We start from the raw sequence: 13,640 nt of genomic DNA, 5'->3' as shown, positions 1-13,640 counted from the left end.
GGTGAGAAGACTGTAACACGGGACTACACTGTTCCAACCCCCACTTCTTGCCCCCATTTCCTTCCCTCCCCCTTCCCTCACCTACCTGCTTGGTGATGGAGGGCTTGAGCCCCCCACCCCCTCCGCCACCGCTGCCCCCGCTGCCCCCAATGCTGCCCTCTTTGCTGAGGCTCTGTTGCCGTGGACGGGCAGGACCATAACTTGGCTCCGGGGACTGCAGTAGGTTCCCGCTGGATGGCCGGGGTTTCTGGGCAGCACTCACTGTCAACTGTTGAGACTTGCCCCTCTGCAAGGGAGGCGGCTGGCCCCCACCACCCCCACTGCCCCCACCACTGCCCCCACCACCAGGCCCTGAGGGAGCTGGCCTCTGGGGACCGATGGTGATCTGGGGAGGGGATAGCATGTGCTGAAGGTTGTCCTGAAGTGAGAGCTGCCGACGGGTGAAATCAGTACCAGAGGGTCCAAACTCATCACTGTAGCTGTGGCTGTGAAGGATGGAGGCAGCGGGGGGCTTAGGGACCCCTGAAGAGAGGTCCTCACTCTTGCTATAGCCATGGAATGGGGCAAAGGTGTCCCCTGGGGGCTCTCCACCTCGATGGTGGTGATGGTGGTGGTGGTGGTGATGTGAAGAAGGTGGGCCGTGACCACTGCCCCCTCCGTGGCCTCCTGGGGGCCCTGGCCCATCAGCAGCCATGTGGAAGAGAGGGTTCTGGAAGGAAAGGGGAATGCGCAGTTGCTGGGCAGGGACACCGTCCGTGGTGACACCCATCTGGCTGAGGCGCATGCCAGCTGCTGTGATGGAAGAGCCACTCCCTTGGGAGAGGCGCCCGGCAGGTGCAGGCCGCAGCCCCAAGGCTGCTGTCAGTGAGGCCTGGCTTGAGTGCAACAGGTCCCCGACAGCTGCCAGGTTGGAAACACTACTGCTGTTAAGGCGGCCCCCAGGCCCGTCACCCTGCAGGTCCAGCATGGACACGCTCTTGTTGACACTCAGCATCTTCTGCTCTGGCTCTGTGATGTCCGAGCTGCTTGTGCAATATGCTGGGGATGACCTGGCCAGCGGCGGCCGACTCACATAGAACAGGTCTTTACCCCCACCGGGTGGTGGTGGCGGTGGCTTTTCCTTGGTTGGGGAGGGGAGGCGAGCCATGTCCATAGAGCTGTTGGAAGGGAAGGAGGACACACAGGCCAGGTAAGGCCAGGACGACTGGCCCCTGAGCCTGTGATCCCGTTAGGAGTGGGACCCAAGGCAAGGGCTGAGTGCTGGTGGTGGCAGCCCTGAAGAGGGGGCAGGGAGGGTGGGAGGGGGAGCTGGAGAAGGGAAAGGACAGGCCTAGGAAGGGGCAAGTAAGGCCTGGAAAAGGAGAGAGGAGCGAGGGCTGGTCTGGGCAGTATGGAGGAGATGAGGCATGCTGAGGAGGAGGGGAGCAGAGGCGAGTGAAGCCGGGGCAGCAGGACAGGAGGGTGGGGAGGACAGAGCCCTCACCTGTTGAGGCCTCGAGCCATGAACGACTGAAGGTCGATGGAGCTGGAGAGAGATGCAGAGGGCAAGCACAGACAGGAGGGGACGTGTGGAGAGACGGGGGTGGGGGTGGGGGAGGTGTGGAGAGACAGCGGGAGGAACGGTGGGATGGGTGTCACAGGTGAAGACATGGGTGAGGATGGCAGAGTCACCACAAGATGAAGGACGGGAGCTGAGGCCCCGCCCGCCCCATCAAACTGGATGCCATGCTCCAGGGCCACTCAGTTCCAGCTGCTGTTTGTTTTCTGAGTGCTGGGTCACAGGGAGCTCTCTGGGTAAGGTGGGAGGCTGGGGGCGGGGGTTTGTTAGGTCACTTAGGGACACCTGAGTATTTTGATACCACAGGCTGAACCGCAGTCTGCAGAGAAGCATAGGCTGGCCGAGGGACAAACTACAGCTACAGCAGAGTCCCTTGGGCTTCATCTACTCTGGGAGCAGAGGGGCCTCAGCAGGTCTGGGCTCTGCCTTTTCCCTCTCTGGCTCTAAAGCACTCTCAGCCCCTGCTTCCTATCCCTTTGCCATTGTTCCGAAGAACTTGCAGCTTGTTTCCCTTCTGAGGCTAGAGAGATGCATCGAGGGCCCAGCAAGAAGCACCCAGGAGTGATCAGGCTCCCAGAGCACAGCAGTGGGGAGCACGGTGCTCACCTATTGAGGTCCCGCATCATGTAGCCCTGCATCTCGGCTGATGGCCCTCGCAGCACCACGGGCTGAGGCCGAGTCCGTTCACTCTGGCGGCTCGGCTGCCTTTGGATGTTAGGGTTCCTCAGGGCTGTGCTGATATCATTGAGGAGCCGGGGCAGTGGGCCCAGCTTCAGGAGGGCTTCCTGGAAGGACAAGGCTGTCACCTGATGAGCCCAGTGCTAAAAGAGCCCTGGAGGGCACAGGCAGGGACTGTGTGAAGTGCACTGGAGGGTGGTGGTTCTTCCGGGAACAGGAGGGTGAGGAGAGCGGTAAGGGCCTGGGGGCAGGACAGAGGAGACATCTACTAACCTTGCTGAGCTGTGGCAGCACCTCCCAGAGCAGGGCGTGAAGTGTGGAGAGCTCGCGGCCCAAGTCTATGTAGCCCTCAAAACTGCTGCTGTTGGTCAGTGTGTCCAGGTTGGATATCTCGTACAAGAACTGCTGCATGGAACCCCACTCCAGCTCCAGAAACTCATTCATGAAGCCTAGGAAGTCCTCCTTTGAGGTAAACCTGCTCAGGGGACAGAGGCTCTGGTGACTCCGGGGACTCTTCCAGAAGCCCACAGCTCACTCCCACCCTTCCTGAAGTTTCCCTCACTTGGAAAAGTTGGCCAGGTTCTGGATGACCTTGGCGATGAGGGTGAGGGTTCGTGAGGTCTGCTCATCTGGGTACTCCTGCATCAGCCCAAACAGACTGGGCGACATGATGGCCGGGCAGAGAAAGCGCAGGAAGAGCGAGGCGCTGATGAGCCTGTCGGCAATGTCCTCCCGGCCCCGCTCTGCGCAGCGCAACCGCCAAGACGCAAACACCTCCTTCAGCTCCCTCGGGAACACGCTGGGGGGAAGGGGTGGGGAGACAGAGAGAGAGAGAGAGAAAGAGAGACCGGGACTGAGCCCCAGAGACCCTCAGCTTCCAGGGAACATGCTGAGGGGGTGGTAGGAGGTGAGGGTGTGGAGACAGGTGAGAGAGACCGGGAGGGAGGGACTGCAGGAGAAAGACAGGAGGCTGCTGAAGAAGAGGCCACGGTAGAGGGGAACAGAGTCTGGAGAGAGAAATGGAGAGGGAGAAAGGGTGAGGAAAGAGAGACACATGCGAGAGAGACGGAGGGGAGGGGTGTGTGAGAGAGACGAGGAGAGGAGGAGAAGAAAAACAGACACCGGGGAGAGACAGAGATGGGAGAGAGATGGGGGGTCACTTGAGGTACAGGGAGCTCGGACCCCCCAACTCTTCTGGATTCCAGGGAAATGGGAATGGACGTGCCCCAGGCATGAGCCCCAGTCCCTGGAATGGCTCAGCTCACTCTTCCCCCCTCCCAGTGCCACTTCAATGTCCCACTGACACCTTAAACTTGACTGGTGTAAAATTGAGCTCTCTATCGCCCCCACACTGCAGCTGGCTCCTCCTCTTGACTTCCCTGGTTCTGTCAAGGAGGCTATGGGTCTCCGAAGCACTAGTCCCATGACCTCTCAAGTCATCCTGACTCCCTACACAAGCTCTCATACAACCTCTGCCGGTCCTTCCTGTGGGGACCCTAAGCAGTCCCTTCTAGGCTCTCTGACTCCACCTTGATTCAAGATCTGGTTTTCACCCATTAACCATAGGCACCAATGGTCAACTTCTTTCTTTCCCTTCCCATACGGCTCATTGACTCATGGGCCAGTCTTAATCATGCTACTTCCTGGTAGCCACAGGACACCCCAGAACCCTGATGACTGCAGACTCCTGAATCCACTCTACTCCCTAAAAATATGGCTTTCTTATTCCTCCCTACAGCCACACACTTCTCTAAGCCTTTCCAGTTACTAGCCACCTTCTTGGGAGATGTCGTCTGCCTACTGTGTGCAAACGCCAATCTTCAAAGCCCAGCCCTGGGCACCTTTAATTAATTTCTCTGACCCTCCCTGAACACACATCACAACGGCTCTGTGGCTGTTTGTACATCTTACATCCCTTACTCGTTTTGGCTGGAGGCCCTCTGAGGTCGGGGACCAGGCCTTGTTCACCCTGTCTGCTCTACACCCCCAGAATGCTTTCCCATACTTATGTTCAGTCCTCTGAGGATGGACACATGGATGAACACATGAACACACACTGCCCAGCCCTGCCCCAGCCCAGCGTTCCCAGTCTCACCAATGCGAGTTGACCACCTTGCACAGGGCCAACTCACAGCACATCCGCAGGTTGGCCTGGTGCTCGGCCAGACTGGACGCTGTGCACTTGATGGGGTCTACTTCACAGTTCTCCTCCGACTCGTACAGAGCACGGATGAACTCCCCTGGGAGAGAGGCACAACAGGGAACGGTCACACTTCCCAGGGCAGGGACAGGGGCTCCCTGAGTTGCAGGAATGGCAGAATCAGAGGGTTGGAGGCTGGGGTGGCTGTGGGGTCTGGGGTGGCCAGGTTGAGGGGTGTTAGGGTGGGCATGAGGAGGTTTAGAAACAAGGCCTGAAGGTGAGCCATACCAATGGCATCCTTGAGGTATTTCTGACCAATCAGTCTCATATACTCTTCTATGGCTTTAGTGGCGAGCGTGTTCTCTCGGAATATGAGGTGTTCCCGTTCCATAAACCGGTCTACCTCAGACATGGCCATGTCTGAAAGGAAGTCCTGGGGCCCAGGAAAGTCCCACAGTCAGCCTGTGCAGAGCCCAAACTCATGGGCCTACTCTATGCTCACTGCCCCCAGACTGGCGCCCATTCTCAAGTCATCTCCCAGGGCACAGTACTCACCTTGGCCTTGCCTGTACTCTGTAGTATGTGAACCAGAGCACTGGCAACCTCCTCCTTGCCCTTCACATTCAGGGCAGGCTCCAGCACTGCACACAGCATCCGATAATGGTTGGTTACATACTCTGCAAACTCCTTATACAGCTCCATGGGTAGGATGCTCATTGTCTGGTAACGGGCTTTCAGCCTCACGGCAGGGCAACCACCTTTCCCTTTGCCCCCAGAGCCACCCCCTGAACCCCCTCCTCCTCCGGAGCCCATACCCCCAGAGCCTCCACTGCCTGTTGGCAAGGTCACAGGGTACCATTGCTCTGTAAAGTGGCGCCCAGCCAGGGTGGCCACCGGTACAGTCACCAGGCCAACATAGCCCGCCTTGTCCTTCTTTCGCTTTTTGTCCGAGTCACGGTATAGATGCAGCCGCAGGGCCCTAACAGCTGGCAGGTTGTTAAATTCAAAGTGCTCGCCCCAGAAGACAGTGTCTCCTGAAGCTGAGCGGGGCTTGGAGGTGGTCCGTGCATACAGCATGTCGTCCAGGCACAGCTCGCAGTAATACCGCTTCTTGGGGGGCAGCTCTCGAGCCTCTATGATCCATAGTTTCAGCACGTTGTCTACCCGGCGGCTATTGTCCTGGCATGAGGAAGTGGTTAGGGCAGACAGAGTGGAAAAGTCAGACACATCGAAGAGAAACAGTGAGCAGGTGGGACTGAAATAGAAGCTGTAAGGCAAGCATACTGGACCTCTCTAGATAGCCCAGGCTGGCCTCAAAATAAGCGTATGTACCTGAGTTCCTGTCTCTCTAGAAACGGAGTGTGACCTTATTGGGACATAGTGTCCTGGTGGATGTAATACAATTAAGATAAATGTGATCTCTTAATCCAGTGGCTGGTGAGTTTATCACATGGAGAGGGCCTTGTAAAGATGGAAGGACTGGACATACAGCCACAGAACAGATGCAGACCTGCTTATACCTGGACTTTAGACCTCTAGCTTCCTGATCTGTGAGAGAATAGTTTTAGCTGGCCCAGTTCATGCTTTTCACAGCAGCCCTGGAAGCTGACATAGAAGGGTAGCTCATACACAACAGAATTAACGTTGGAAAATGCTTGGATAACAAGTCAGAAACATTGGTAAAGGTTATTGCTGCCAAGCCTGATCACAGGAGTTTGAGCCCCAGGACCCACAACATAGTGAAAGGACACAAAGTTGTACTATGGCCTCCATAGTGTGGTGCACTGTGGCACCACACACCCTATATAAATAAATATGTAATTTTTCATTTCAATTGCTTATTTATCTCTCCATAGCTCTGGCTGTCCTGGAACTCTAGACCAGACTGGCCTCAAACTCACAGAGATCCACCTGCTTCTGTGCTAGGATTAAAGGCGTGCACCACAACACCCAGCAACAGTAAAGCAGACCCCAAAGATGGGTCTGAGAAGTCCTGCAGAAACACCAGAAGCTGCAAAACTTGCATATGTACAGGAGCAGTGAGACCTGACAGTTGGCCTGAGAGGGCCATGGCGACTGCGGCATATTGAAAGCTGTGTGGCATTTGGACCCTGTGTGGCTCAGCTTGTGCCTAGCATTTTTAAAAAATATTTTATTTATTTACTATGCATACAACATTCTGCTTCCATGTATATCTGCACACCAGAAGAGGGCACCAGATCTCATAACAGATGGCTGTGAGCCACCATGTGGTTGCTGGGAACTGAACTCAGGACCTCTGGAAGAGCAGTCAGAGCTCTTAACCTCTGAGCCGTCTCTCCAGCCCCCATGTCTAGCATTTTAAGTGGGATCCCTTAATAAAGGTACTGGGAGACAAGAAGAAGACGGCCAGGACTGTGAGCTTGGTACAGACCGTAGTCAGAGACCAGCTGACAGGGTGGCAGCTTTTGCTCAGGCAACAGAAGTTTTGTTTGGAGCACAAATTCACAGGGTCTCTTTCAAGGGGACCTTGAGGTCACTGAGTCCAAACATAATTGCACAGACTTTATAGAGAGAAGCAAAGTCCACAAACACTGTCAGTGAGGCTGGGTCGACACCTGTTAGGTGTGAGTGTGACCTTCTACCTGCAGGGAAACTAGACTAGAGGACTAGGAGCCCCGGGGGCTCTCACGGTAGGGAGCAGCTGGGAAGAAAGGGAGGCAAGTGGAGACACCCCTGGCTGTGCAGTCCAGGTCCCCCCCTCTTCCTAAACCCCCCAGTCTCCTGTTTCCACTTCCTCCCCAGTACCTTGTTGGGTTTTACAGCCCGCTGTAGATTCTCAATCCATTTGTCCCTTTCGGCTGCAGACCGACAGGCAAAACACTTTGTCCCAGATGATGTTGTCACCTGGAGAGAGTGCGGATTTGAGACAGGGTTCCAAAGACAGGCACTTCCTAGAGACTGGAGACCCGCCACCATGTCTTCCTGGTCCCAGGCTTTTTTCTTGACATCCCCACATGTGGCACTCATTCAAGGCCCCTCTGTCCCAGTCTCCACCATCCCTGCCCTTTGCCCTCCTCAGGCCATGAGAGCCACACCTCAAAGCAGAACTCCTGGCCCAGGATGGAGCTGTGCACCGGCTTGATGATGGAGTCTTCATCTAAGTTGAGCTCCAAGGCCTCAGCAGCACTGCTGGGACTCAACAAAGACTCGTGGGAGTGGGACTCCTTAAAGCTCTGCATCAGCCGGGCCCTGGGGGAGACGGGGTTCAGAGAGAGGTCAGAGAGAGGTCAGAGGGGGGAGGAGGGGGGGAAGGCCTCTCCTCAACCATCAGAGGGGCAGCCTTGGAAAGAAGGCCTCAGGCATTCACACACACTCAGAAAGAAGCCCAGACTCCCAGGGAAGGTGAAGGACATGGGAGCTACAGGGGAAACCAAAGCCCTTCAGACACTTCTCTACCTCAACTCAAACTCAGGGAGTTGGGATAACTAGAAATAACAGAATTGCTGGGCTTAATGGAACAGACCTTTAACGACAGCACTCAGCAAACAGAGGCAGGTAGATCCCTGTTACTTTGGAGGCCAGCCTCAACTACCTAGCAAGTCCAGGCTAGCAAGGACTACATAGTGTGATCTTGTTCTTAAAAAAAGAGACAGGGCTGGAAAGATGGCTCAGAGGTTAAGAGCACCGACTGCTCTTCCAGAGGTCCTGAGTTCAATTCCCAGCAACCACATGGTGGCTCACGGCCATCCGTTATGAGATCTGGTGCCCTCTTCTGGTGTGCAGATGTACACGGAAGCAGAATGTTGTATACAGAATAAATAAATAAATAAATAAATAAATTCTAAAAAGAGAGAGAGAGAGAGAGAAAGCCAGGCAAGGTGGCACACACCCTCAATCCCAGCATTCGGGAGGCAGAGGCAGGTGGATCTCTGTGAGTTTGAGGCCAGACTGGTCTACATAGAAGAGTTCTAGGACAGCCAGGGCCACAGAGAGAAACCCTGTCTTGAAAAATAAAACAAACAAACAAACAAACAAAGAAACAAATAAATCATGACAGAATAAAACAAAATAACAACAAAAACAAAGAAAAAAAAATGTCCTGGACATGTCTCAGTGACTCCAAAAACCAGAAACTCAATATATAAAGACAAAGGAAGCCAAGAATTGAGACCAGAGAAAATACAGTATTGTCTGGTTTGGACCTGACACACAGCTAGTGCCTAATAAACATTTCATGATTCAAACCATGAATGAAGTAAGAGAACAGTTTCTAGCACGACCAGGGGAAAGAGAGAGAAGCACAGAGAAGGATGTGGGCAGAATGGAGCCAAATAAAGGTCAGAGGGCAGAGCAGCGAGACGGTGGGGGACAGAGGCCAGGGTGGCAGTGCGCGGAGCACCGCAGGGGGAGCACGCTGAGGGGACACAGGATAGCGAGTGGTGTGGAAACGGTAGGACAGAGTGGAGAGCATGGGGAGACAGGAGGGAGAGCGCGGGTGTGGGAGCCTCCATGAAGTTATTTATAGCAGCCCCGTCATCACAGGCTCTGGCTGCCGTCAGCACCACGCTCCCCCGGCCCCCCGCCCCCGCGGCCAGGAATACCATGCCCTCACCCCCTGCCAGCCCTAAATCCAGCACTGGTTACTTGCAAGGGGGCAGGGAAAGGTGTGCCCGATTCACCTGCTCCCTGCGCGGCCGGCCGGCAGGACCCAAGGGAAAGGGAGGGCAGACGCTCTCCAGGCAGTGGCTGGACTAAGGGGAAGCCCAGAGAAGGACAAAGGCAGGAAGCCAGGTCTCCTTCCTCCTCCCTCATGCCAGCCTCTCCCCTGCTTACCAGGCCCTATTGCTTCCCTCCCACAACCACGGGGTCTGAGCCCTAGCCTCACCACCCAGTAGGCTTTTGCCCCTGCCCCGGGCAGCAGCCCGCCCGCCCGCCCGCCCTGCACCCTAACAACCCTCTGGGCTTCACCTCCACCTCTTTCCCGGCCTCTGCTCTCTGCCGTCTCCACACCCCAACCAACGCGAGCCCCGCGGCCTCCGTTCTCAGGGGTCCCCCACGCACTCAGCACCCTGCTGCACCCCTGTCATTTCAGGCCCTGTACCCACCGGTCATGGTCAGCACTTCGGAATCGAGGCAGGATCTGGCGAAAGCTGCTGGTCCGGTCAAGTTTGGGTTGTGACTTTGTACGTTTGATAGAGCTTTTTAGCCTCCGGCTCAGGAAGCCTTGCTGGGGAGCAGATGGGGACAGGGGTGACTGGGGCCGCACAGAGCCTGTGTAGATGCCCCCAGCAGGCAGAGAACCCCCGGGAGAACGGGGGGGGGGGGCAGGAGCCCCGACAGCAGCTTGTCTTCGCGGCTCCCGCGGGTGCTGTGCGGGGAGCAAACACACAAACACAAACACACACGCACCAGCCCGGGAAGGGGGGAGGCCGGCCTAAGCCGCAGGGGGCAGAGCCAAGAGGAGTGAACCAAGGAGGTGGGGATTCCGCGCACCGTCCCGGGCGCAGCCGGGGGCCACGGCGGCCGGGAGGGCAGGTGGGCGGGCAGGGCCCCCATCCCGCTGGCTCGCACGCTCGCTCGCCGGCTCGCTCACTCACCGAAGGCCGGAAGGGCGCAGCGGGGGCGGCCTCCATGCTGTACTGCTTCCCCCCGGGGACACTTTTCCTCCTCGAGCGACCCAAGTGGTACTCTAGAGGGGAGCAAAGGGCCCGAGGGAAGTTGGGGAAGGGGACGGGACTGTCACTCGCCACCTCCCTCGGCCCCTCAGCTTCGGCCTCACCTACCCCCCGGGAAGCAGCAGGAGGAGCAGCGGCGGCGGAGAGGCTGGCGGTGGGAGGGAGGGGGCAAGGAACCTGAGCCCGAGCCCCCTGACGGGGTCGGGGTGGGAGGCCGTAAGCCCATGCCCGGGCTGGCAGTCAGCAGAGGGGCACGGTCACCACAGGGCCGGCCACCCCCCCATAATGCGGAGTGCCCCCGGCCCGGCGAGCCCCGGCCCCCCGCCCCCCCCGCGGGCCCCGCCCGAGAGAAGGGGCTTGCTTCGGGGGAGAAGGGTTAAAGGTCATTGCCCAGGGACGGGCGCTCCTCCTTCCTCAGCTGGGCGCATCCCCCACCTGCCCCACGCCTCCCAGAGCCCCCGAGTGTCTGGAGGTCCAGGGCTGCCTCCCATGGCCCCCTCCCGGGCCTGGAGGGGGAGGTCGCGGAAGGGGCCTGTGCCGGGCAGGGGGAGAGCGGATCCGAGGGAGGGGCGGGTGCAGTGGGGAGAAGCCGGTTGGTTCCACGTGCACTGCGGTGCTAGTGAAGGGGTGAGGAGGGGAAGACGAGACTGCGGGAGGGGAGGATGGGCAGTGGGGTTCTGGGGACTCCCAAGTAAAGGCTGCTGAGGAGGAGGGGAGGTGAATGCGGATCAGCTCAGCCTGCCAAGAGTCTAGAGGAAAATGGGAGCTCAGAGAAGGGCGCCCGAGGTCTGCTGCGAGGGAATCTGGAGGGGCTAAGGGGCTGAAGGAGAATCAAAGTGGGGGGATGCCAGGCTCCGGCTCCAGTCCCAGAATGGCTGCCCAGGCCTGGGCTCCCCCCTCAGCCCCACAGTCACCACTGCAGCCAATGGGGGGGCCGGTGCTGCATCAGGGGCGGGGCCACCATCTCCATGGCAACAAGAAGCTACAGGCTGGGGGGGGCGACCGGAAGAACTGCCTGTTAACCCACTAGGCTCCAGAATAGAACAGTGAAAGCCACACTACATTTCATGCCTGCTTCTAGATTGCATTTTGCCTCAGAGCCAGTCCTTCCCTGCTCCTTTTATAAAGCAAACTCGAAACTGCACACACAAGTCTGGATCCCGGGAACATGTGTAGAGCACGAAAACACACACTCAACAGTGGGGACCCGTGTATGTCACAGCCGCAATATGAGGAATAACAGGGAGCTGTGTGCTTTGGAGACATACAGACAGCCTTGAGCACGGGGGAGGGGGGGCGCGCACGAGGGACCCACATTGAGAACGCAGGTCCACACATCCCACATGCTTACACATATGTGAGCACTGCAACAGGGAGGGGTATACATACTTGACCTCAGACAGCCACATGAGAACTGCTGGTGTGGGCTCTGTCGTGTGGCTGATACACTACATAAATCTATGACAATTCAGGCCCCAGAGACACATGCTCAAGTATACTGCTCCCATGTGTCATTCATCCCTGCACCATGCACACACCATGCTCTCAGTCAGATGAAGAAGCACCGTGCCCCTAAGCACAAGCACTCATAATCCAGGCTTCCAGAACTACCACACCACTCACTGTCTTTGGGCAGCCCCTCCCATCCCCGCCCCGAGCTTTCTCCTAGCTCTTCCATGACTCTAACCGCCAGCATCTGTGATGGCTAACAGAAAAACAGAACAAACAAAACAAAAAATGAGGAGCAAATGTGTTAATTAGCCTTCTGTCACACAGCAAGCAATGCACCCCGAGTCCCAGCGGGCCTCCCTCTTCGTCCATTCCGCTCGCTGCCTGTGTTTCTCAGGTACAGCAGCCTTTACTCTCATTCCAGGGAACCCAGCTCAGCCATAATTTTCACACACAAGCATCTCTAATAAAGGCATAAACGCTGTTAAGTTTAAATCCACTGAAATTTTCTTTTGGAACTAAAAGCATTCACTGAGGGAGAAAGAACCTGCTAATTGCTTTGCTTAGTTCCTTGAAGCAACACACATGATACTAGGAACTCAGAAATAAGTCACAGGTGCATGGAGGCCACACATATGTGCTCACAAGGACTCTAACCCAAGGAAGAGAAATGCAAAGCACAGAGAAAAAGGGGCAGAGTGACAGAAACACGGGATATCCTGTTGTCGGTGCTGCCAGCAGTAACATGTACGCAGACCAGCACACAACCATGTACACACAGCAAGCCTGAAAAGCATACACCGCCATGGTGGGTCTCTATGTCCCATCCCTGCACGATATATACACTCATGCACACACATAACAGCCACCTACACAGACCCGTAACACAGGCATTGTGCACACACCCACACAGTACACACCCTGTATACACACACAGTTGCAAGCAAGCCTTCAAGCACACGCGCGCGCGCGCGCGCGCGCGCGCACACACACACACACACACCCGAGGGCTTGGACTCCGCCTCTCCAATGTCTCTAATCTTGCCATCACCCACAAACATTTCTCCTACCCTCCAATCCCCCAATCCCTACCCTTCCCTGTAGTCTTTCCTCACCATACTCAGCTGATGGCTCTGAGAGGGAACTAGGGGGAAAGGCAGCCAGAGAAAGAAGAGGAGCAGGGCTGGAGAGGGAGCAGAGTCCCGGTGGAGACAGGCCTCACTGGGAACCAGCTTCTATGGCTGGATGGACTCCTGCAATGAAACCAAGTCCGACCCTTCCAGACCTGTGCCCACCTAGGCCCTTCTGCATCTGTCTCTCCACCCACCCTGTCAGACTGCTTCACAGAAAGGCCTGGCCCCTCATCTGCCTCCCCACTTCTCCACACTAAACCCACCTCTTTCCTGTCCATCCTCAAGGCATTCATTGGTTCATTCTTTCTTCCTGGCTCTCTGCTCTCCTTTCTGACCACTCTCTCATCCCTACTTTCCCCCTTCACCCCACTCCTGCCCTTCAAGCTTTTCTGTGCCTATCTAGGGACCAGGCAGAGGCTCGCACCTGCCTAGCCCAAAGGTGTTTCCTGCAGTCAGACTACAAGGAACCACTCACACACTTTGTCCCCACCACTGGCACACCACCCACATCCAGACACGCCCTGAACACCCATGCCGGGACTGACACAGATACTCAGGCCAGTGTTGGAACACACATGCAAAGACACACACTTGCCACCAGGGACACTGAAAATTCTGTTCATTCGGCCAGCCACACATTCCTACACACTGGCTTCAACCAGGGACATGCACGCTCAGGGTCAGAGGTGACACGCATCAGTATGGCCAGAACCTGCCCCATAACCCGGCGGCTACAGGGCATACCTGCACAGTGCTGGTTACACGTGTGCAAGGGGAACTGGGCCCCGTGTGCACATGGCACCAACACACAGGGACACAAGCACTGTCACGATCACACACGCAAACACCAGCCCCTCCAGCAGGGCACCAGACCCCCTCACACCCACGCGTGCTCACAACCCCGCTGCCCCCACGAAGATGCCAAGACCCCCCTCCCGACCTCTGCTACCCCTCTCCAGTTACCATAACTCCCCCCACTCGGAAGATGCAGCGAGAACATGCGGAGGGAGCAGCTGCCGCCGCCG

General features: G+C 56.9%; 1 protein-coding gene across 1 annotated transcript in view; it reads right to left on the bottom strand.

Annotated features, from left to right (window-relative positions):
* LOC100752061 (ras/Rap GTPase-activating protein SynGAP) overlaps positions 1–13,640 on the bottom strand; it is a 28,323-nt gene that overhangs the window by 7,588 nt on the left and 7,095 nt on the right. Inside the window, 12 exon segments of the mRNA XM_027388988.2 lie at positions 86–1,157; positions 1,484–1,525; positions 2,165–2,343; positions 2,510–2,711; positions 2,799–3,035; positions 4,332–4,476; positions 4,665–4,809; positions 4,932–5,555; positions 7,164–7,262; positions 7,454–7,607; positions 9,464–9,585; positions 9,956–10,047. Of these exon segments, the coding sequence (XP_027244789.1) occupies positions 86–1,157; positions 1,484–1,525; positions 2,165–2,343; positions 2,510–2,711; positions 2,799–3,035; positions 4,332–4,476; positions 4,665–4,809; positions 4,932–5,555; positions 7,164–7,262; positions 7,454–7,607; positions 9,464–9,585; positions 9,956–10,047 (3,113 nt within the window).

The sequence above is a fragment of the Cricetulus griseus genome (genome assembly GCF_003668045.3).
Source record: "Cricetulus griseus strain 17A/GY chromosome 1 unlocalized genomic scaffold, alternate assembly CriGri-PICRH-1.0 chr1_0, whole genome shotgun sequence".
NCBI lineage: Eukaryota > Metazoa > Chordata > Mammalia > Rodentia > Cricetidae > Cricetulus > Cricetulus griseus.
The sequence above is the reverse complement of the archived record's forward strand: the minus strand, read 5'-3'. Positions and strand labels throughout refer to the sequence as shown.